Genomic DNA, 22,604 nt, shown 5'->3' with positions numbered 1-22,604 from the left:
CCATATGCTTCGATTACTTATATTGTGTGCATTGTATTACTTATACTAATATAGACTCGGCGTACCCATATAAATAAAAATGCCTTCGGTACAAAAAAATAAGTAAAATAAAAAAAAGATCGGTTGTCTGTAAAGTCGGTTTACTAACGATAGTTGAAGGTGACAACGTCTTAAGAAAATATTGATGCAATGGTTTCATTTTTCAATTATCGCAATTATCGTTGCTATAAACAATTGACACCACATTCACTTTTCACTGAACTTCATACTTAACGAAAACATATAAATGTATTATTGTATAGCAGCTGTCCACGCGGATGCATCGCTCACTCAAGTAGGAGAGAGAAAGATGTCGAACGCTGCCGAACGCGGAGGCCGATCGTGCCTCTTTGTCACTCGTTGCGCGCTCTCGCTTGCACTTCAAGCCTTAAATGGAACGCCTCAGAACGACGTAACGCCGCATGAGTCATGTTTTTTCGTACGTGCAGCCGGCTCCATCGAAATATAAGACGTTGTCACGTCAAAAAATGATAATAAAATAAAAAAGTCATGGGAGGAGAGAAGCAGCGGCCCCGAACAAGAAAGAAGAAAATAAGAGAAGAGAATAGAAGAGAAGAAAGAAAGGAAGAAGAAGAAGCACCATCCCACTCATCAAAAAAAAAACCTGCACACTCCGACCCTGCAGCTCATCACCCCTGCCTTGATAGGGAGCTACAAGCCCGGGCAAAGGGATTTCCCCGAGGCCCGTTCCGCACCCCTGTGACGCGACAACCCCACGGAGAAAGGAATCATTTTCTACAGAAAGTCACACCATTCGCAGCGCTGGTTAAGTCCAATATTATATTTCTTTTTTATGGAGTCTAATTTTTCTGTTAATTTCAAGTTTTTTAACAAATAAACTATTATAAACTGACTGTGCTATGTAAAATCGCCCTGGAAATGCCAACAAATGATGAGATTTTCTCACTAAACATCACGTCCTATATCGCTTTTGGTATGAAATGTGTGTTAATTGAATTGAAACATGTCTTTAATGCAATCATCTAAAATCATGACATATGAGTCACTTATGAGTACAACGAACGCAATATTACAACTCATTGAGTGACACTATTGGCAAGTTAGACTGACAAGACAGATAGTCAATATTTTCTTATAGCTTTGTTACAGAACTAACATTTTATTATTCACCAACCAATGATCAAGTAATTTTGAGTGTGATTTTCATAGCATAGGCAATGGAATTCGGTGATGGACTGATTGATGACATCAAAGTATGTACTTATAACGTTATTTGTAAACCTCCTAGAAATGTACGCCTAATTTCGTGTGTTTCATGTACTTATTTTACTAAAATGAATACAACATTTACCAGGATCAATTTTTAGTCAGAGTCGATGGTTGTTACGTACATATAATCTTCTAACAACCTAGATTTGGTTCGTTTGATTCGAAATTTAAATTAATTTACCTTTATAAAATCTTCTACATCGACACCTTGCTATTGTCTATGTTTTCGAAAGAAAACAGCAAAATACAATTGCTCAATAACATGTCATTCTCTATATAAATTGACTTGTGATCTTTGATGTCGGGTCATGACATGACATGCGACGCAACGTTAAATCCGTGATTGACACTATCTACCAGCAGACCAGGCAAATCTGACAAGACTAAACTGACACCCGACGTTCCGGTATACTGGTGATAAACATATTATGAACTCGCACGTGCTACCCACCATTCTGCCTATTACTGTCTCTAAGCAATCGTGCACCTAATTTCAAGAATCTAATAGGCCTTATGCTATACAATTGAGACCTCAAAACACAAAGACAACTTTTACGCCGGTAGGCTTCAGTCCGTGACCACGAAAACCGTGAAGTATTCAAAGCCTTAGGATTACAATGATTATCTTTTAAAAACAGGAGTCATAGTCCCAACTAGTCAATTCGATCAACCGATCGATCGATTCTTAATGATAAGATACGTAATTGTTAATTGTTGGTTATAATGACAGATCTAGAAAAACTAAAACAGTACATTTGACGTACCAAAATATAACTAGTCTGGCCATAAATACTGTTACATAAAAACTTTTCTTTTTCAACTTCTTAATTACTTTGGATATAGAACATGTACCTATATTATTTCTTTCGATTTTGGGTAAGTTCACATATTTTTTCGTGTCCATTATCAAATTACAATATGTCAAAATTAGTCTCTTATAAAATTTTTGAAGCAAGCAGTTTCGAAATTTCCCTTGGAAACAGTGCGTACATCCATAGATTCTTGGCCAAACAGATTAAAGGCCTGTATAAAAGCCAAAGGTGGCCATTTCGAATAGAATTTTTTTTTTAGCTGAGACTAATAAATATAATAGACTAATAAATATGTAGGTATAAACTTTAATAATATTACATGACTTAATTTTTTTTAAAAAGCATTTTCATTTGTAACATAGCTTATGGCTGGACTAGGTAGGCATCAAATGCAAAAACTTAATGTAAACATCAAATAAACGCATTATATAATTATTTATTTATTGTTGAATTCATATCCCATAAAATCCATCATCGTTAAGCAAGAAAGTATGAGACGTAACTATTCATAAACAACTTTCTTAATATCTTCACATGCACTTCAAAGTTTTCCCGTTAATGTACAAAGTAACAGTTACGTGCGATGTCTAGGAGAAGAATCCAGCGAAGCACATTATTGGTACACAACAGAATTTCTATACTCATAATCAGCGCGATCGTAAAACGTTTAACTTTTGTCCAGATGAAAATACACGAATCTCACTTTCGAATCCCATCAGTCACAACAGACGCTCTGTCACACAACAGTAGCCAGTGATCCGGCTCATTAACTTCGACGCAATGCATCCGCGTGACCAGTTATACGCAACGTGTGCTTTACAAATACAAATTAACCGTTTAGTGATATCTGCGAACCAGCTCCGAGCGATGGACATCGACCGTCTCAATGGAGTAATAAAACGCAACTGGATGTGTCGTTGGATTTCGTAACGCCATTAATAAGATATATATTATCGTGACTTGATATTGGCACTCCTTTTCAAGAGGCAACTAGCCCGGTTACATTGACACTCTTTACGTCTGGTCCTGATAAGAGTTATGGTGAAATCTTGGTATGTACACACCATTCTAAGTTCACGTCCTAGACATAACCCAGTTTACGTGTAATTGAATTCGTTCGACTTAAGCTTACCCCCATTTATAGTATATCTTTATTACTTTAACCGATTGCTTATATGTTTTAGATCGACATGAAAATAGCGTTTACTAATTCTAATAGCACTTCTTCATGCACTTAATCCACTTTTTTTTGGGGATTTTATAACCTGGTAACTTAAGGCCTTTAGTCAAGTCTTTTAATTTATATTTTCTTATATTTATGAAAATTGAGAATATGGAGCGAAATGAAATGAAATGAGATGAGATGATATGGGATGAAATATAATCTCAGTAAAATGGTAATCATTTACTGATATTTTATCAGTGGACTTTATGGATGATCTCGAGAAGTTACGTCCAGTGGCTTTGTTTCATTTTCACACATTTGTGCACTTTCACAGATATTAAACCGTTAATAAACCACCATTATTGCACATTTACACCTGAAGAAACATTAAATAGACAAAATAAAACAAATCACACAACTTCACTCCTCACGTTCCCGTCCAAAAAGTCCCCTTAATCCACATTATGTGGGGTCGGCAGAGAATGTCATCTTGTCATGCTGCAAATGGATTTGGCAGGAGTTTTACGACCGTTGGCCTGCCTGACTTCAACCCTCGTTGGGTTATTAGGTATAACGATTGCAACGTGCTACGAGGAGGGACTTTTTCGGTTTCTTCTTTTGGTACTTCTTTTCCTTCGTCCGTTTTTGATTCTAGCTTTTAATATTCTGAACATTTAATTTTAAATAAAATGACCATAGCACTGTAGATAATTTTCTATGAACGTATAATCAAATATGCACATATTTTAGAGTTTATTTATAAAGGTAGGTGAAAATAGATATTAAGAGTATATCTTTCGTAGATGATAATTAAATTTTAATTAATTTGCCAGAAAATATATACAATTTTTTTAGATCAACGTGTACTGAAGCACTGGTGAGCAGGCTAATTGGAATTATAAGATGGTAGTAGCATTTTTCTGTACTATATAAATAATTAAACAATTACAATTAAAAAAATAAGTCTGCCAATTCCAATCATTCGTAGATCGACGTTTTTCTTATTCTTCATTTCACTTTCTCCGATGAGACTGGCGCGTCCCTGATACAAGTTCTCATTCGTCAAACATTAGACAAGTGCCCGCTGATTATCTACATTAGACTCCATTAACTATTTAAATCGATACCATTTCGCTTACCGGTTACCTGTTATGCAATTATTCAATTACAATTTAGGTATTACATAATGTTTCAATTAGTTGTTTGTTTAAATTAGTCGTATAATTTAGATACTTCACGATTTACAAAAGGTAGACTCCAACTAATATTTGTATTGCAAACTTAACCTAGTTAAAACGTGATTATTTTTGTAATGCCAAGTCTGTTTGTATAATTTATAAATCTGTATATTACACATTTTTTTTAAAACATTACTTTAAAATATTATCATTTAACGGCCGTCTGGTGTAGTGGTAAGTGACATGGTCACTACACAAGGGGGTCGCGGGTTCGAATCCCGCCAAGGGAAGATATTTGTAAGATAAATATAAAATGTTTTTTCCAGGGTTATGGATGTATATTAAATATATGTTGTATGTGTATAATAAAAAAATCTTACATTTATATCCGTTATCTGGTACCTGTAACACAAGTTCTTTACGAACTTATCACGGGACCTGTTAACGTGGCGTGATTGTTAGTAAATATTTATTTATTTATATTATTGAAATTATTACAAATCATAGATGAATAACATAGTATATTCACGATGAAAACGAGTGTATTAATTTGTAAAATTGGTATTATTATTTTAAGTAGTATTTAAATTGCAAGTGTACATGACGTAACTATTGAAAAGCTATAAATTCTTCTTCCTAAATAAACAATGATCAAAGTTTGAAAAACCATTTTTACTGGTGATAGGATGTCTTGTGAATCCGCACGGGCAGATACCGCCACCCTGCTTATTTCTGCCATGAACCAGTAATACGTTTCGGATTGAAGTGTGGGGCAGCCGTTGTACTGTAAAAACTGAGACATTAGAACTCAAACCTCAAGGTAAGTTGCGGCATTTTACGTTGAAGATGTCAATAAAAAAACTGTTAAGTTTATTTTAAAATAGCTATTCTGCGTAACACGGTGTCAAGGCGGTGTTTTCCATGTTAATCCAATCCTTAGATGACGTGTTGCAAAACAAAGACACGTCCCTTGCACGCAAGGGTAGGCTGCGGTTTGTGTGGCAAACACTCGAACTCATTGTCGAAGATCAAACAATGTTACATCGTCATAAGGTGTTTGAAACGCAACGTTGTATTCACCACTAAAGCACCCGCATTCCTCACTTCATTGTAAGCTTTATGTCTATTTTTAATCTATTTTAAAATATACGGTATGTAACGATAAAAATAATCTATTTTTAAATTTAATTTCTTTTGCAAGAAAGTTTCACCGAGCAATTTTTTTTAAGTCTAACTAAAATGTCAACATCCGCTTTTGCAATGGCACGAATTCTGTTTTCAGTCATGCATAAATCTCGATGACCGATGCCTTCCGATACAAATACGGGCAATTAAATGGGACCTAATCGTTTTATCTAGAGATGAAAGTGTCCGATAATGTATCTTCTACATCAAGAATCCGCATGCACGGACTCCGTGATGTATTTCCTCACGTCATATTTTTATCACGATGTTGCATTGCTCGCCGTGGCAGAATATAACCCCGACGTCATTCCTACGCGTCTCTTGTTCAGTTTCATAATGATACGTCTCGAGTACGCTACAGAGCTGATTAGATTAGAACGTTAAACAAGAGCAGTAAATAATGATACAGCTTCATAAAACAGGTTATCAGCGTCTGTCGATGCTTTATTGAAATCGTGCTCGTTGGCTTGAGGCGAGATATCAAGAGTCTCATCGCGATTTTTGCGGCTTCACCCATCAGATTTTATCTCCGGCTTTCACTGGTTACACATTGATTGCTGACTCATTAACTTTTAATTGGCGCTAAACGTCGCCGTGATTACAAGGAGTCAGGCGTACTTGACCTTTTTTCGTTGAATTAGCGATGAAGCTTTAACGTCTAATGATCATTAAATACTTTCTTTAGTCGTGTTGCTACTGAAGGCCTACAATCACACACTGGCGTTTCAATAGAAACTTTTACTGCTTGACCACTTCACGCAATGATTAGTTGCAGGATATTAAACTGTGAACTGAACAGACAGATGTGTTGAGGATCCGTGATCAATTCTAAGATTAAGGATAACATATACGTATTCATAAAAATGAGCATAAATAAATTCTTAACTGCATTATATGGTTCCGGTGCGCCCGTAGCGCGTATAATCTGATGTTGAGCGATAAGAATCAATACTTCGCCTACACTCTAGTTTGTTACAAAACGGAACGTTGGCGCCACTAAAGCAATCTAGAGATCCGATTTATAGCTCATATCTCTGCATCGACCACTGCACCTGTACGTACCAGATTCTATGCACTATGTCTACGCATGGAGCTTGAACCATGCATATTGCGCAACACATTATTTACCCATCTATTTACTTATAGCTCGTTTAATACTAATCTGTACATCCAGTACATCGTGAATAGTAACGTATTTTCTGACTTTTTGGCGGGAACGCGAGGAGTGAAGTTGTGTGATTTGTTTTATTTTGTCTATTTAGTGTTTCTTCAGGCTTAAATGTGTAATAACGGTGGTTTATTAACCATTTAATATCTGTGAAAGTGCACAAATGTCAGAAAATGAAAAGCCGCTGGACGTAATTACTCGGGATTCTCCAAAAAGTCCACTGAAAAAATCTCAGTAAATGACCACCATTTTACTAAGATTATATTTCATCCCATCATCATATCATTTCATCTCATCTCATCTCATTTCATTTAATTTCATCCCAGTTGATTAATGTCACAAATTAATCATCTTCATTTCTTTCATTTCATTTCACTCCATATTATCATTTTTCATAAAAATAAGAATATAAATAAAAATAAGATATCACTTAAAGATCTTAGTTACCAGGTCAGAAAATCCCTTAATTAATGTTGTTTCTTATCGTTTTAGTCTTGAACTTGATCCTGTTTGTGGTGGCGAAACATCACAAAGATTATTTTCGTGCGAACGAAATACGTGCGTACGGTTGTGACGTAGCCCCTGACGGAATTCAACGCGTAATTTCTCTGAGACCTTGAAATCTGCACTTGTTGCTTTCTCGTGTAGCGTCTAGTTGTAATGTCACACTGAATTCCTGTCTCGTCGCTATCGGTCGTCGGTCTGGGTACCGGAACATGCAAAACACAACCTAGACCAAACTCTCTCTCGCTATTGACTGCCTTGTCCGATCAATATTATTCCGACAACACTGCACCTTGTCGCTCGGTCCCATGTGACAACCAGACACTTCGCAGTGTCTCCTCATTAGACCTTTAAAGACATTTACACGAAGGGCAAAGCAAAACAGTAGCTTGGGTGATATGACCTAATTTCATTCAAGTAACATTCAGACATTTACTGGTGTATAATTTAAATTAGCGATCTGATTTCGTTCAACTTTAAAACAAGAATCGTAGGATTTATTTTACAATAAATGCCTTACTCACATAATATCATAACAAATTAAGTTAGGCGTATCATCTTCACCTGCATTTGGTGGAGCATTCTTTGTTTTAATGAAAATAAAACTGGTTTTCATAATGTTTTTCATATAGGTTACTAGGCTTAGTGGTTAGTTGAGAAGGTTTTGTGGCCTGAAGGATAAGACGCCAGACGTACTCGCATAGAGCGATGCAACTATGACCCTGTTCAAATCCCGTAGACGGATACCAACATATCTAATGAAATATATACTTAGGTCATGTTTATGAATGACTTATATGGTGTAGGACTAAGATGGGGAAATTTATAGTTTTCGTAATAACGATGTAATTGAAACATGGACAGCACTCAAAAAATTCGTATTACGATGTCTTCAACCATGCTACACATTATGTTATCTAAGACTTTAAATTTGTGGGTATCTGAATAAAAAGGTTTTTTTGTATTTATTTTATTTTATTTTTAAATGTATCATATCGTAAAAATAATTGTATTCTTATAATATAATTTAATATTTACAAAATTATGAGAAATTTGATAACACTAATGCGAGGTGTTTATCTTACAATTTACACGAAAAAAAAAGTGAAAATATTTACAAAATTAACTATCCTATAAGAAATGGCCATAAAGATATATTTTCTTGTGAATTTGTGACTGCAACAATTGTGTTTAGTTCGGTTTAATGTCTATCATCGATGATAGAGATATTTAAAAATAACTTAAAAGTAATATTACACAAAACAGTCTGGTGGATATTTAGGACTAAATTAATTAATTTAATTATTATTTAAATACTAAGAGATGGTCGTTTCTTTCGCACGCTCTTGCTGTTCTTGCCGAATATCGTTCCGATTACCTGTAAAAACAATTTCAGTTATTAAAAAATTATATACTATTAACATATATTTTTTTTTAATTAGCTCAGCACAACCAATATCAATTACCGTAAAATCTTTAAAATTCGCGGTGTTTCAAAATTTGAAATGAAATGAGCTAATCCTAAGAAACGCGAAATTAACGTAGTAGTCGTAGTAGTGTGATAAATCAAACCATAATAGCTAGGAGCACAACTCCGCTGCGAAATCTTTGTCCGTGAAGCCTACCTTGGAGACGGAATAGGCAGCGAGCTTGCATCGGGGCATAGCAGCAACTGAACGAACGCGTGTGCCCTTACAGGGTTTCGCCGTGTACTCTTTGTCCGTGAAGCCTATCTTGGAGACGGAATAGGCAGCGAGCTTGCATCGGGGCATAGCAGCAACTGAACGAACGCGTGTGCCCTTACAGGGTTTCGCCGTGTACTCTTTGTCCGTGAAGCCTATCTTGGAGACGGAATAGGCAGCGAGCTTGCATCGGGGCATAGCAGCAACTGAACGAACGCGTGTGCCCTTACAGGGTTTCGCCGTGTACTCTTTGTCCGTGAAGCCTATCTTGGAGACGGAATAGGCAGCGAGCTTGCATCGGGGCATAGCAGCAACTGAACGAACGCGTGTGCCCTTACAGGGTTTCGCCGTGTACTCTTTGTCCGTGAAGCCTATCTTGGAGACGGAATAGGCAGCGAGCTTGCATCGGGGCATAGCAGCAACTGAACGAACGCGTGTGCCCTTACAGGGTTTCGCCGTGTACTCTTTGTCCGTGAAGCCTATCTTGGAGACGGAATAGGCAGCGAGCTTGCATCGGGGCATAGCAGCAACTGAACGAACGCGTGTGCCCTTACAGGACTCCGCCGTGTACTCTTTGTCCGTGAAGCCTACCTTGGAGACGGAATAGGCAGTGAGCTTGCATCGGGGTATAGCAGCAACAGAAAGAATGCGCGTGCCTTTACAGGACTCCGCCTTGGACTCTTTCTCCGTGAAGCCTACCTTGGAGACGGAATAGGCAGCGAGCTTGCATCGGGGTATAGCAGCAACAGAAAGAATGCGCGTGCCTTTACAGGACTCTGCCGTGGACTCTTCGTTCGTAAAGCCTACCTTGGAGACGGAATAGGCCGCGAGCTTGCGCCTAGGCGCGGGCAGCAACAGAGCGAGCGCGCGTGCCTCTCGGAGCAGCGCGTGGAAAGCGAGCGCCGCGCCCGCACACGACTCCGCCGCGGACACCTCGTAGAACTGACAACCGAACCGCAAAGACAACTCCTGACCCTCCTCTGCATGGACCTCCCTATTTGAAAGATTATAAATGAATTAAAAAAAAAAACAGTGCGTGTGCAACTTGGTGCACGTGAATGAAGTGAAACTTCTTTTTCGATGTGTAGTAGGTATTGTGGTTTTCTTCATTTTTCATCCTTAAATCAGATTGCTCTTGTAATAGGGAATGCTGTGTATAAGAGATACGACATCTTCAACATTTACATTATATATATTTTAAATTATAGATAGGAAAATAAATACTTTTTTTTAAATACTTCATTAAAAATGGACGCTACTCGTTGCTAACGCTCGCGCTTGCCTGTAACAGGTATAATATGCACATGCGTTCGAGTGCCACACATTCCCTCTCCCTCTGTCTCTTTCTAGTAGGGCAGCGTTAAACGTTTAACGCAACCTTGTTAGAAGTCATATTAGAAGTTTCACTTCAAAAGTGTTTTCATTTAAACAGATTACATATAATTTCGAAATTCAAAATAGAATATAAAGTACCTGGCGTGTTCGAGGTCACGTTTGTTTCCCAAGAGGGTGACAGCAGCACATCCTGACAGTCGAGTTCGTTCTAACAGAGATAATAACTCAGCAGCTGCAAGGAAGGAGCGGCGCTCACACACTGAATATACCACGGCGAAGGCATCGCCCCACCGCACGTGCTCAGCCAAACAGCCACGAATCTACGACAAAAGAAATCTCAATCAAAACTTATTATTATCTACGCGACACATTAGAACGCGTACAAAAAGTTAACCTCTACATGAACGAAAACGATAAAGGAACAACAATATTATGAAATACCGAATAAATTACGAATAAATAAACATTCAGCTAAGTCAGTGAACTTTCAATAATAAAGTCACAGCACTACGTATTGACCGGAACCTTGTATCGGGTCCAGTCGCTTCAAACGAATAAAATCACCGATTACGCAATACGAAACATCAAGATTCCGTGTTGTTCTCTTATATAGTTCCGTTATCGGCCTCTTTAATAAAACATCTTCGTTGTTTAGACAAAATGAAGAACGTGTTTTTTTATTTTTCAATTAATAATAGCACCATCATACGTAATAGCAACGAAACGATTTACGTAATGTTTGACCGGTGCTTGGTTTTAAAGACAGTTCCATGGGCGAAGGCAGGAGTGCCGATCACGGTAGATAAGTCGATACAAGGCACATAAAGTTTGTCTAATTAAATTGTACGGCGGGCATCAGCGGGCGCTACCGCCGACTCTGGCCCGGCCCAGCGCAGATTAACATCTCCATTGTTTACTATTGAATAAAGATCTCTTCCGTTCGTATCTCTATTTGCGCAAGACATCGATGAGTTTTGGTGATTTTTTTTTATTAACTAATCCGAAATGAGGTTCATAATTCTTAAATTACATTTTTTTTTTAAATTGGATTAAATAAAAAATAATGCAAAGGAACTTTATGAAAAACTAAAGGTGACGAACAATTATGTAGTAATTATGTAGTTAGTACTCACGGCACAATTTGAAGTGTCCAGTATTTCTACTTCAGAAACAACTCCATCAAATGCAACCCTGTGCTGGTAGAGGAAATCTGCAACAAAATTCCGAGTATACAATATTATCAATTTTCCACAAATTCAAGTTCGTAATAATTTATTTTAATTTAAATATAATGGTATATTCTTATTGAAAATCAATAAAATAAACGCTTCCACCGCCTCCAAGAAGAGATACGACCATAAAAACAACCAGCGAAACAGCTTAGCGAGTATCTCTTTTTTTATGTTTATAAATTTGTTGCTCGTTATCAACACACCAACAATTTAACGAGATAAACACATTACACAATTGTAAATTGCAGATCGTAACGTCACAGACAATCAAGGTAAGGCGATTGGAACAAAATATGTATTGGTACCTCAACATCCGCAATTCTGTATCGAATTCAATATAAATGTCTCCAAAATGACGCAAAACCACAATCGAAGGCTTAAAGGAAGCAGACATTTCAATTAAAATAAGTAAATGCTTTCGTAAGCACAAAAAGGCGTTTCAATTCACGCTGCCGTCATCGATTTCATTAACACAAATAATTGACCTTTATCTTCACATTGAAATAATCTTATTTACTGAATACTTGAAAAATAAATAAAAGAACTTCTTACCTCCTGTCGAACTATATTCTCCGATATACCTTTTCGTCAGATAGCGTACAACCACGGCTGTAACAAAATAAACAAATTTAATATGTTAGACGTATTTTACTTTCATAGTCCACATAGCGAGTACGTTGTTTGTTAGTACATTGAACAATTAAGAGGTCATCACTCCCGACTTTCTAGAGGCTTCGGATGTTGATTAGTATTTTCACTCCTGGAATTTCTATCTGAAGGGTGATGCACAATACAAACAGTTAACAACAACAATGACGAGGCGAGTTTCTTGAATACAAAACGAACGTGTACCAAACAGGCTACCGACAAAATGAACTGTGGAGAATCCTGGCAGGCCATCAATAGGAACTGGTGAGTCTATTCAAAAAGATGATTACTCGTGGCGCGGCGACCTTTACCGCAGCCATTCACATTACTTACATTTACAGAGTCCTTTCATCTACAATGATTTCGTGTTTTGTCTCTTGATAAATAATCGTAAAAAAATAATAATGTTAACATGTTTATATCTCTGATGTGCTGATAATATTAAAAAAAATATCTAATAGTTTTATTTTTATAATAACCCGGGGAATGTCAAATTTTCCGTGCAAATGGTAAAATGTCATAATAAATTTCAAGAGCAAGTAAGTAGGTACGTGGTATCGAGTCGAGTCACTATGTACAAAGCATAATGATAAAAAGTTTCTGATTTGAATCTTGCATCAGTCCACATACCGAAATGAGATCGATCCGATTTCGGTTCTAATTCTGGACTCGGATCGATTGCGTAATACAAATTGGAACACGTTTCCCACAACGCCTTAATGCAGTTATTGTCATGACAATGGACTTGGTCGGTGTACGAATAGAGCTACCATTCAGATAGAGATAGCCGAATTCATTGCTAGTTGTATTTAAAAATCAACGAAATAGCTTCATGCTACTCCAAGGAAGACCGTTTTTTTTATTGCTTCTGTGGGTGGACGAGCTCACAGCCCACCTGGTGTTAAGTGGTTACTGGAGCCCATAGACATCTACAACGTAAATGCGCCACCCACCTTGAGATATAAGTTCTAAGGTATATTAAGTATAGTTACAACGGCTGCCCCACCCTTCAAACCGAACCTACCCGTGCAGACTCATAAGAGGTCCTACCACCAGTAATAAACCGGTGCTCATTTTAGAATATTAAGTGAACTTCTTCCTAACAAAACCTTACCTGACACTCCTGACAGATAATAATTGAAGCAATAAAAGTCACCGTAACATTTGGCAAGTAAATTTCACTGGTAATTTATTATCTTTCACAGCTTCGATGTTGGCATTTTAAAAGTGTTTTTTTTTCTTTCAAGAAACACGTTCGGTATTCCTCGCAATTATTTTTCCTTTCGATTATTTTTTTGTCAACTTTTTACCAGTATCATGTAAATTACTTTCTCCGATAAACCATTGCACGAACATTCGCAAAACATATTGATATATAAAAAAAGCTGAGTTAGTAAATTATAACGGCCGTCTGGTGTAGTGGTAAGTGACATGGTCACTACACAAGGGGGTCGCGGGTTCAAATCCCGCCAAGGGAAGATATTTGTATGATAAATATAAATGTCTTTTCCAGGGTTATGGATGTATATTAAATATATGTATGTGTATAATAAAAATCTTACATTTATATCCGTTATCTGGTACCTGTAACACAAGTTCTTTACGAACTTATCACGGGACCAGTTAACGTGGCGTGATATAAAAAACAAAAAAACAAAAAAAAAAGTGTGGTTCATTACGTAATTTTTATTAACAGTAATATTCGCACAAACAAACACCGTATCTATTCTTAGCTAATCCTTGGTTATTATTAAGCCACCATCAACTGATGATAATAAAAAGTCACGACATCGAATTTCGATCACGAGCTTAATATGATACTATGGAATGAAAAATAAATCTCAACACAGCAAATATGCGATGGATCTACAAACTTTACTGGTGGTAGGACCTCTTGTGACTCCGCACGGGTAGGTACCACCGCCCCGCCTATTTCAGCCGTGAAGCAGTAATGCATTTCGGTTTGAAGGGTGGTGCAGCCGTTGTAACTATACTGAGACCTTAGAACTTATATCTCAAGGTGTGTGGCGCATTTACGTTGTAGATGTCTATGGGTTCCAGTACACACATCTAGGTCATAAAAAAAAAAACTATACAATCACCGTGGTTAAGAAACATTTCAAACAACAAACAAATTCATTTCAGTTTAATAAATTAAAATCCGAAGAAAAAGTTTATAAAAAATATTTCGTTCACACCAAAGTTAGCAAAACAAAAACAAAGACATGAAGGTTCTAAAACGCCGGTGATATTATCAGAAAACAATAACCAAACTCAATATTATAGTCGCCGAACCATAAATGACAAATTACAGCAATCAAACAACATGGCACCGCGTAGGTTGATGGATGGGTACCCTATCGACAGAAACAATGGATGCTCCATCGACGGGAATCTATGGGTAATTAATAGATGGTCGGCTTCATCCATCATACGCCACGAACTGACCGTGATGACTGTTTCACATTGATGGTCGTCAGATTATGAAAAGTTTAACATAGTACACCACTTCAAAAGCTTCGAATTACTATTAATCTATTTTAGTTTCATTATTGAAAAAATAATACAATATTATACAGTCTTTACTATTTAACCTAAAGTTTTTTTTTTCTTTTACGAATTTCCGTGTTCTAATTTTTTTTTTACTTTAGTTTTTGGGGTTACTATTTGGTAACTCGCAACCACGACCGTACAATAAAAAAAAAGAAATGTTTGTCCGTAGACTCGAAGTTTCAAGGAGGCGATCCTTGCTATAATATGTACTAAGATGCGAGACCAGAGGAAAATACTAAAATCCCTATTTACCTGTATGTTATTACAACAACTATCCGTTAATAGTTCGTATCAATAGCTTATTATACAATCCGATTAACGGTCAACACTTAATTGGTTAGGTTATATCGACAATATATATTGAAGGGTAATCAAATTATGTAAAAACTACTAACCAACATGACACTAATTCGACATCAATATTGTTTAGAATCGGATCAGTTACAAACTTATAAATATGCTTATCACATACAATAAAGCTTTTGCGGTAATGTGACCTAGATTGTGTTAAAGAGATAAATATTGGAGAACTCCGGCCGAGATAGTAATGTGGCTAGTATAACGGAAACCATTAAAGTCTGTCAATAAGAACCTCGTTAAATCGAATCAATCCGATGGTAATGCAGAATGCTGTGGACTGTTAGTGTACAGACTTACACCCGTTTCGTTAAAAATGATGTCAGCACAAAGCACCGAACGCGTTTCATCTCCTGAAATCAAATGAATATGCAATTTCGAAAAGGGCACATGTCGCATATTTTGTCAAATACGTTTTTTCATATACATGTAGTTTTGAGGCTTACTTACACCCATTTTATAATAATTCCAGTAATTTTCAATTGCTAATTAACACTAAATTATATCTCAAAAGTTAATATTTTAAATTTTACACTGCTTTACAAAATAATCAGTTTTTTTCATTTCCTGAACATTTTACATTTTCAGAGATGTGCTCTTTTCGATAATGCATATTCAAATGCAGTATAATTATTTTTTTATTGCTTACATGGGTGGACGAGCTCACAGCCTACCTGGTGTGAAGTGGTTACTGGAGCCCATAGATATCTACGACGTAAATGCGCCACCCACCTTGAGATATAAGTTCTAAAGTCTCAAGTATAGTTAATACGGCTGCCCTACCCTTCAAACCGAAACGCATTATTGATCACGACAGAAATAGGCAGGGTGGTGATACCTACCCGCGCGGACTCACAAGAGGTCCTACCACCAGAAATAAAATAATAGCCAAAATTTACATTAAATCAATTGTGATGTTGGCCCTATGCGAGTGCAGCCAACGCCCGTGATGAACTGCAAAGACACGCGTTGCAGTTCAGTTCGTCGGTCGTCTGTCGACAATTAGGGCGGCGTAATCACAACCAGTCGTCGGCGAGTCGGCTGGTAGGTCAACGGCGCGATTTCCCGACGACCGCGAAGCTTGGCGCCACCGCTCCACGTTGTGTAACTCTTAAACGCCCGATCAAGCATTAACGCCGATGCCGTCGAGGTCGTTGCTCCACACACGTATATCACATTCTAGCACATCACCCATTCGTAGGTAACTACGGTTCCGTTTTAATAAAATCGTATCAAATCGCAATTTAACGCTCGATTTTATGGTTATCGCGAACGTAATGAAGCCTTACAACTCCGTGACAAGATCTTAATCGGATCATTACAATCTATGAGTGTCTTCAACGGTTTTGTCGAGTCGTAGAACTGATAAAAAAAACTTTTACAGTTTAATCTCCCTCATCATACCTTAGATCGTGACAATAAAAATTATAAAACAGAGGAAAAGATTAGCTACGCAATAACCTACTCCTGAATTATAATGAAAATAAAAGACTTATTTATATGTCTTATAACTCGACTTATTTATAAATTACTTCCTATGTAAATCTTGTACAGATCTAAAAACTAAAATACAAAAGACTGTGCGAGCTTCTAATAATTAATATTTTATTACACGTTTTTTTTTTTTTTTTTTATTGCCTTTGTATGCAGACGGGCATACGGCCCACCTGATGGTGAGTGGTTACCGTCGCCCATGGACTTCAGCAATGCCAGGGGCAGAACCAAGCCGCTGCCTACCGAGCCAAGCCGCTGCCTACCGATTTTCATAAGAGACTTAACTCAAAGTTTTACCGTTTCAAACAGAACAAAATAAATGTCACACATTTATAGTATAAGACGTAGATAAAACAGCAAGACTACACATTGTAACTATCAGCTTGTAACAGTGAATTTACACAAGAAATGTCAGCAAATAAATCGCAAAACGGAATGCGTTGATAACACACACACACACACATCTTAATGATCAAAATATTTACATTTAACTCAACATTATTGCGGAATTGGCGTTGTTAGTTACGTCACAGTTTATGATAAACTCTTCTAACCAGTCTGCTTCCGTCAGGCCCTTTCTTTCAAAAACAGAAGCACACGTGGATTCAATGTAAGCTTCAATGCAAGAGATTCTTTCAGTTTCAATTTTCAGTAAAGGATGTTGGAGATCGTATCCGAATATAAAATGGTGCTAAAAAAAAATTTTTTAATACATAATTGCTTCGTATCCATAGGAAGTTCATGTTGCTTTTTTCCTACCTAAGCTGATGGTTTAGAGAAACCATATCAGCGTAATTTTAACTAGTAGGTGAGCTCACGGGGCTCAAACCTGACGATGTTGCTAACACGAACCCTAGCAAGAGCCGAGCTTTGCAACATCTACCACCGGATCGGAAACGGGACCCACTGAGAAGATCCGGCGAGAAACTCAGTTGGATGTGTGGGTTAATTTACTCGCCGAGCCCTTTTATGTTGCGTGAAGCAGCAAACTAAAGCAAAAGCAACTGGCGGAGATTCGAGATCATTGACCTCACACGTGGATTGATTTTTAATTGGTTTATATTGAGTGCGGTGAAAAAATATTCTAATAAAATTTCGGGTGCGATTTTCTGTCATCGTACACAAAAGCTGTGAGTATTTGTTTTTGGATTCCCTTATCCCTAGAAAATGTAATCAGGAATTTTTAATGACGTTGTCTGTCAGTCAACAACACTATTTTAACAATTTCGAAGGTATGACTTGACTTTACATAGGTTTTTTGCTCGTATGTTAAGCACTTAAAAGTTACCTAACAAATCTTTGATATATTATATAAATTATACAATAGTATAAAACAGTGTTATAATTATTTGTAATAAGAATTATAGTGCTTTAAATTCATTCTAAAAACATTGATTCAAAGTTTAATTATTTTTTTCTAAACAACTACGAAAAGTAATAAATTTAAGTAAAAATTACTCAATTTTATTACTTTATTTATAAATTAAAATGTCTTATCCACTTAAATTCATTGAGCACTCCACTAGTTTATAACAGTTAAAAAAGAATACAAAGGTTATTAAAACTACTTTTAGTGTAATTTCGCTTATTTTATATTCATTTTATTACTACCGACGTTTCGGGAATACATATATAAAAATTCTCGTAGAATTGTAACTATACACGCGAGATTAATCTTCGTAAAAGTGCTTTTATTTATGTCTACGGCTCGCGAAAACGAATCGAGAACAAATATCCCACTTAATGAAATAAACTTCGTCTAAAAATTTGTTTTATAAAATATATTTTAAATACTTATTAAAATAAGTTCCGCTATACCCTTCACTGATGTAATAATGGCCGCGTAATGGCGCGTAATGTTTTGGTTGCCGAAAATTATAGGGTATGATGATGGTAAAATCGCGAGAACCGCCTACATTTAATGGCACCCGGTGGACGCGTTAACGAAAAACATGAATATGTAGTCCATACAATAAACAAAAAAAAAGGAAAACAAACTTCATTCGGTTAAAGATATCCGCGGTCATTTCAAGATTTATATTACAAGTAACCGTGGATGGCAATAATAGGTTTAATAAGATAAGACGGGCAGTAAGGGTTTTTTTTCCTACCTATTCTAGTAACCTCGAGGGGCTATTCTAGATTCGCCGAGCTTGTAGGTGAGCTCACGGGGCTCAAACCAGACGAAGTTGCTAACACGAACCGTGGCAAAGGCCGTGCTTCGCAGAATCTACCACCGGATCGGAAACGCGACCCACTGAGAAGATACGGCGAGAAACTCAGTGGGCTGTGTCTGTGGGTTAATTTACTCGTCGAGCCTTTCGTCGCAAGTGACGGTTTGATGAGAACGATGACCGGACAGTAGGGGTAGCTGCGTGCGCTGTGCTGCGGTCAAGCTGACCACTTAAAAGAGAATTCTTTATACATAACGAAAAATTTAGTAAGTAATAAATATTTAAATTTAAAAGATTTAATAAGGACATTTTTTAACCATTAATTGAGTTGACTATTATCAAAGCCGGCAATCTGACTTTTGGACAATTATTGGTAAATCAGAAAAACGAATTATTGACTTTGTATTCCATTGGCAGTCACAAAACTCTTCGGAACGACATCTTAGATAAATAACAGGTTAAATATTAACCTTTATTTAATGCAGGTTTTGAACCGTATTCTTTGAAGGAGACGATTATATTCAAATCAATCTGTATTGACATATCAATAACATATTTTTTTTCCAAATGCACAGATTGCCACCTTTGATAATATACGACTCAATTATTCCGCCAAAACTAAAGTGACCGGTGCTGACGATTACTCATTTCATGATTAGTGTGAGCGAAATTTCATTGGTGGCTCGTTTGTCACCGTAGGCTTATGTAGAAAATCAAAAGGGTTTTTTAAAGTGCTATTACATCTTTGCGCTGACTTATTTCGGTCCACAACGAAGCACCGTAATAATTGTAATTATTACTAAATAACACAACATTGAATTAAATTTTTTGTTTCACTTTTTTAGAATTAACGCGACAGCCGTACTTCGTAGGATAAAGAAGCGAAATATAATAAGTAATTGTCACGGTAAAAATATATTTAAAACATTAATAATATATAGCAACTGTTGAGAAAAAAAAACAAAGATTTTTGTTTTTTTTTTTTTAATTTACCTTCCTTACTATTTTTGAAACATAAAATTTAAAAGGCTACATCATAATTTGTCACTATTAAGAAAAAATCATTATTGATTTTCTTTATTCATTCTTGATCAATTTCAATATGTATTATAAGGTAAAATAATATTATTTCTATCACATTTAATATTACAGTAGCTTTTTCTCGGTATAATAAACTACATTAATATATAACAATAATTTATACTTACAAAAAAAAATGTGTATCTAAAGAAAATTAAAAAGTTCACACTTAAAATAAATGTAAACATATAAACGAAAATATTTTTTTGTATTTTTTTTCGATTCTTGTTGAGGATTTATACCTTTTATTTGCATGTATTATCACTTTTAAGTCGAGGAAGCCTATAGTAAGCTATTTTCATGCCCGTAATTACTTTTTAAGAATGTATAATATATATCTAAAATAATAAAATTTTTCATGATATGAATTTCATAAATCATCTCGCTCTTCATACTTGATGTTTCCAATATATCTAATCGCATTAAAAATCTAGCTGTCTTTTTGAAATATAATTATGTAACAAAACTACTAAGTTGATAAGCACTGACTTACTCGTTCACTATCTTGTACGATGAAAATTTTAGTAGGTAAATCATTGAAAACTAAAAATGTCGTGTAGAACGTTTCTTTAAATAGTATTATTTTTTCTAAAACAGAAAATTATCTGTATAATAATTAAATTAATCGAGTAAAATACATAAAAATAATTTAAATTTCCCCATAAAGAAAGCAAAGATAAAAACGAACCAGATTTCCCGCTCCGTGGACTCCCCAGCACAACCACCCTTATACGATTCACAGTCATCTTCATTTGGAATGATTTTAGTTTTTCACGTTTTTCAAAAAAATATCCTTTCAGATAGCCATCATGCCTTTCTGACGTACAATCACAGCAGTCATGAACACAAAAAACTCGACGCACGTTCGATCTCGTAATATATATCGTGAATTTGATCGAGATATTAATGTAGAGTAATAATAAAATGGCGTAGTATAAAAGTGTGTGCCCGCCGCGATGTTTCCCGCGCGACTGAGAGCATTTTGCTGGTGCTTGGATGAAAAGCGCGTGCGCAGCCTCTGGCGCACACAGCCTCCCATGCCCAGACGTACTGCGCGCACATGTTTACCGAATTCTTTCGTACGTTATGAATTATTCATACCTACATATCTTTACCATGAATCTAAATATTTGCTTATTAAATCTCAAGCAATTTAATTAATCCAAATAATATTGCTTTTACGGATGAGAAATGTCTTTTCTTCTGCATTCAAATATATTTATTCCAGTTTATTTTTATTTTTAATACGCTTTTATTAGCTTCAAACGTATGTTTGTAACGGAATATTTGAATATGATTTTGCCCCCTTCAAAACGTCGGATTAACTCGAAATTTGGTATACTTATTAAGGACCGATGACAATCCAATATTTAAAAAAAAATAAAAAAATTGAAATTCAACTAAAAAATGAAAAATAAATAATAGTTTAAAAAAACTATTATAACAAAATACGCTTTTATAGAAGATCCAACTAAAAAAGCGTGGGGTGCATGGTATCAATAGTTATGAACAGATATGAGTAGAAGGGTTATTTTAATAATATCCTGAAAAGCACTTTTCAACTATTATTTATTTTGTTTTATTATAATATAACAAATCGTTTCATTAGGAAATAATAGAATCAATGAGAGGTAAACGTTGCGTTAATTGTTATTTTTTTAAATATATTTTAGATTAAAGTCTATATGAACGAGAATAGAGTCGACTAGTATCAAAGCCGGCAATGTGACTTGTGGATAATTATTGGTAAATCAGAAAAACGAATTATTGACTTTGTATTCCATTGGCAGTCACAAAACTCTTCTGAACGACATCTTAGATAAATAACAGGTTAAGTATTAACCTTTATTTAATGCAGGTTTTGAACCGTATTCTTTGAAGGAGACGATTATATTCAAATCAATCTGTATTGAAATATCAATAAAAAAAATTTGTCCAAATGCACAGATTGCCACCTTTGATAATAGACGACTCAATAACTCGTTCTAATTAATGTTATCTAAAAATTGCATTACAATTTACTTAATTGCAAGATCGGCAATTTAACTACATTGTTCAGTGGACAAATATTAGAAGTACATTTTTTATTTTTTTATTGCATAGATCTGTAGACGAGCTCACAGCTCAGCTGGTGTTAAGTGGTTACCGGAGCCCATAGACATCTACAACGTAAATGCAGCCACTCACCTTGAGATATGAGTTCTAAGGTCTCAGTATAGTTACAAGGGCTGCCCCACCCTTCAAACCGAAACGCATTACTGCTTCACGGCAGAAATAGGCAGGGTGTTGGTACCTACCCGTGCGGACTCACAAGAGGTCCTACCACCTATATACATACTTATGACGTTTAGATCCAAAAGGGCCACCCAAGCGACCCAAAGTAAAAGTAAAAACTTAACGAATAACAAATAAACCTTATTTGTCAGAGTTCATTAGCGATCTCACAAAATATTTGCTTTCGAAAATAAAAGAAAATGCATTTGCATAGAAGTTGATCTAGGCGCGGGTTTCTCTGCTCATTAAGGCATGTTGCTTTGGAATTATTTTTCTACATAGTCGATTAGTTGCGTTACGTTAAATGATACTTCCACTTCGCACGCCATTTCGTGCTATATTAACACAAAAACCTTGAAACTCCATTCGATGGTCTCAATAAGACACAGCAAAGATCGCCTTTCGTACAGTAATAAACTTTTAGCAAATTAAACTGACATTTCAAATGTAACAGTTGAACATCAATAGCATTT

At 36.0% G+C, this 22,604-nt stretch overlaps 1 protein-coding gene across 1 annotated transcript; it reads right to left on the bottom strand.

Annotated features, from left to right (window-relative positions):
• Positions 1 to 8,256: 8,256 nt before the first annotated feature.
• Positions 8,257 to 20,884, bottom strand: LOC149502386 (ras-related and estrogen-regulated growth inhibitor-like protein A). The gene is made up of 6 exons (XM_089729959.1): positions 20,546 to 20,884; positions 12,104 to 12,160; positions 11,453 to 11,529; positions 10,458 to 10,639; positions 9,792 to 9,978; positions 8,257 to 8,680 (listed from the first exon to the last, which is right to left on the bottom strand). The coding sequence occupies exons 1-6, from the start codon at positions 20,607 to 20,609 to the stop codon at positions 8,612 to 8,614; spliced, it is 636 nt and encodes a 211-aa protein (XP_089586085.1). The 5' UTR covers positions 20,610 to 20,884; the 3' UTR covers positions 8,257 to 8,611.
• Between the last annotated feature and the right edge of the window lie 1,720 nt (positions 20,885 to 22,604).

This window comes from Bombyx mandarina, chromosome 09 (genome assembly GCF_030267445.1).
Source record: "Bombyx mandarina strain Sakado chromosome 09, ASM3026744v2".
NCBI lineage: Eukaryota > Metazoa > Arthropoda > Insecta > Lepidoptera > Bombycidae > Bombyx > Bombyx mandarina.
Note: the sequence above shows the minus strand (reverse complement) of the source record. Positions and strands in the feature narration are given on the sequence as shown.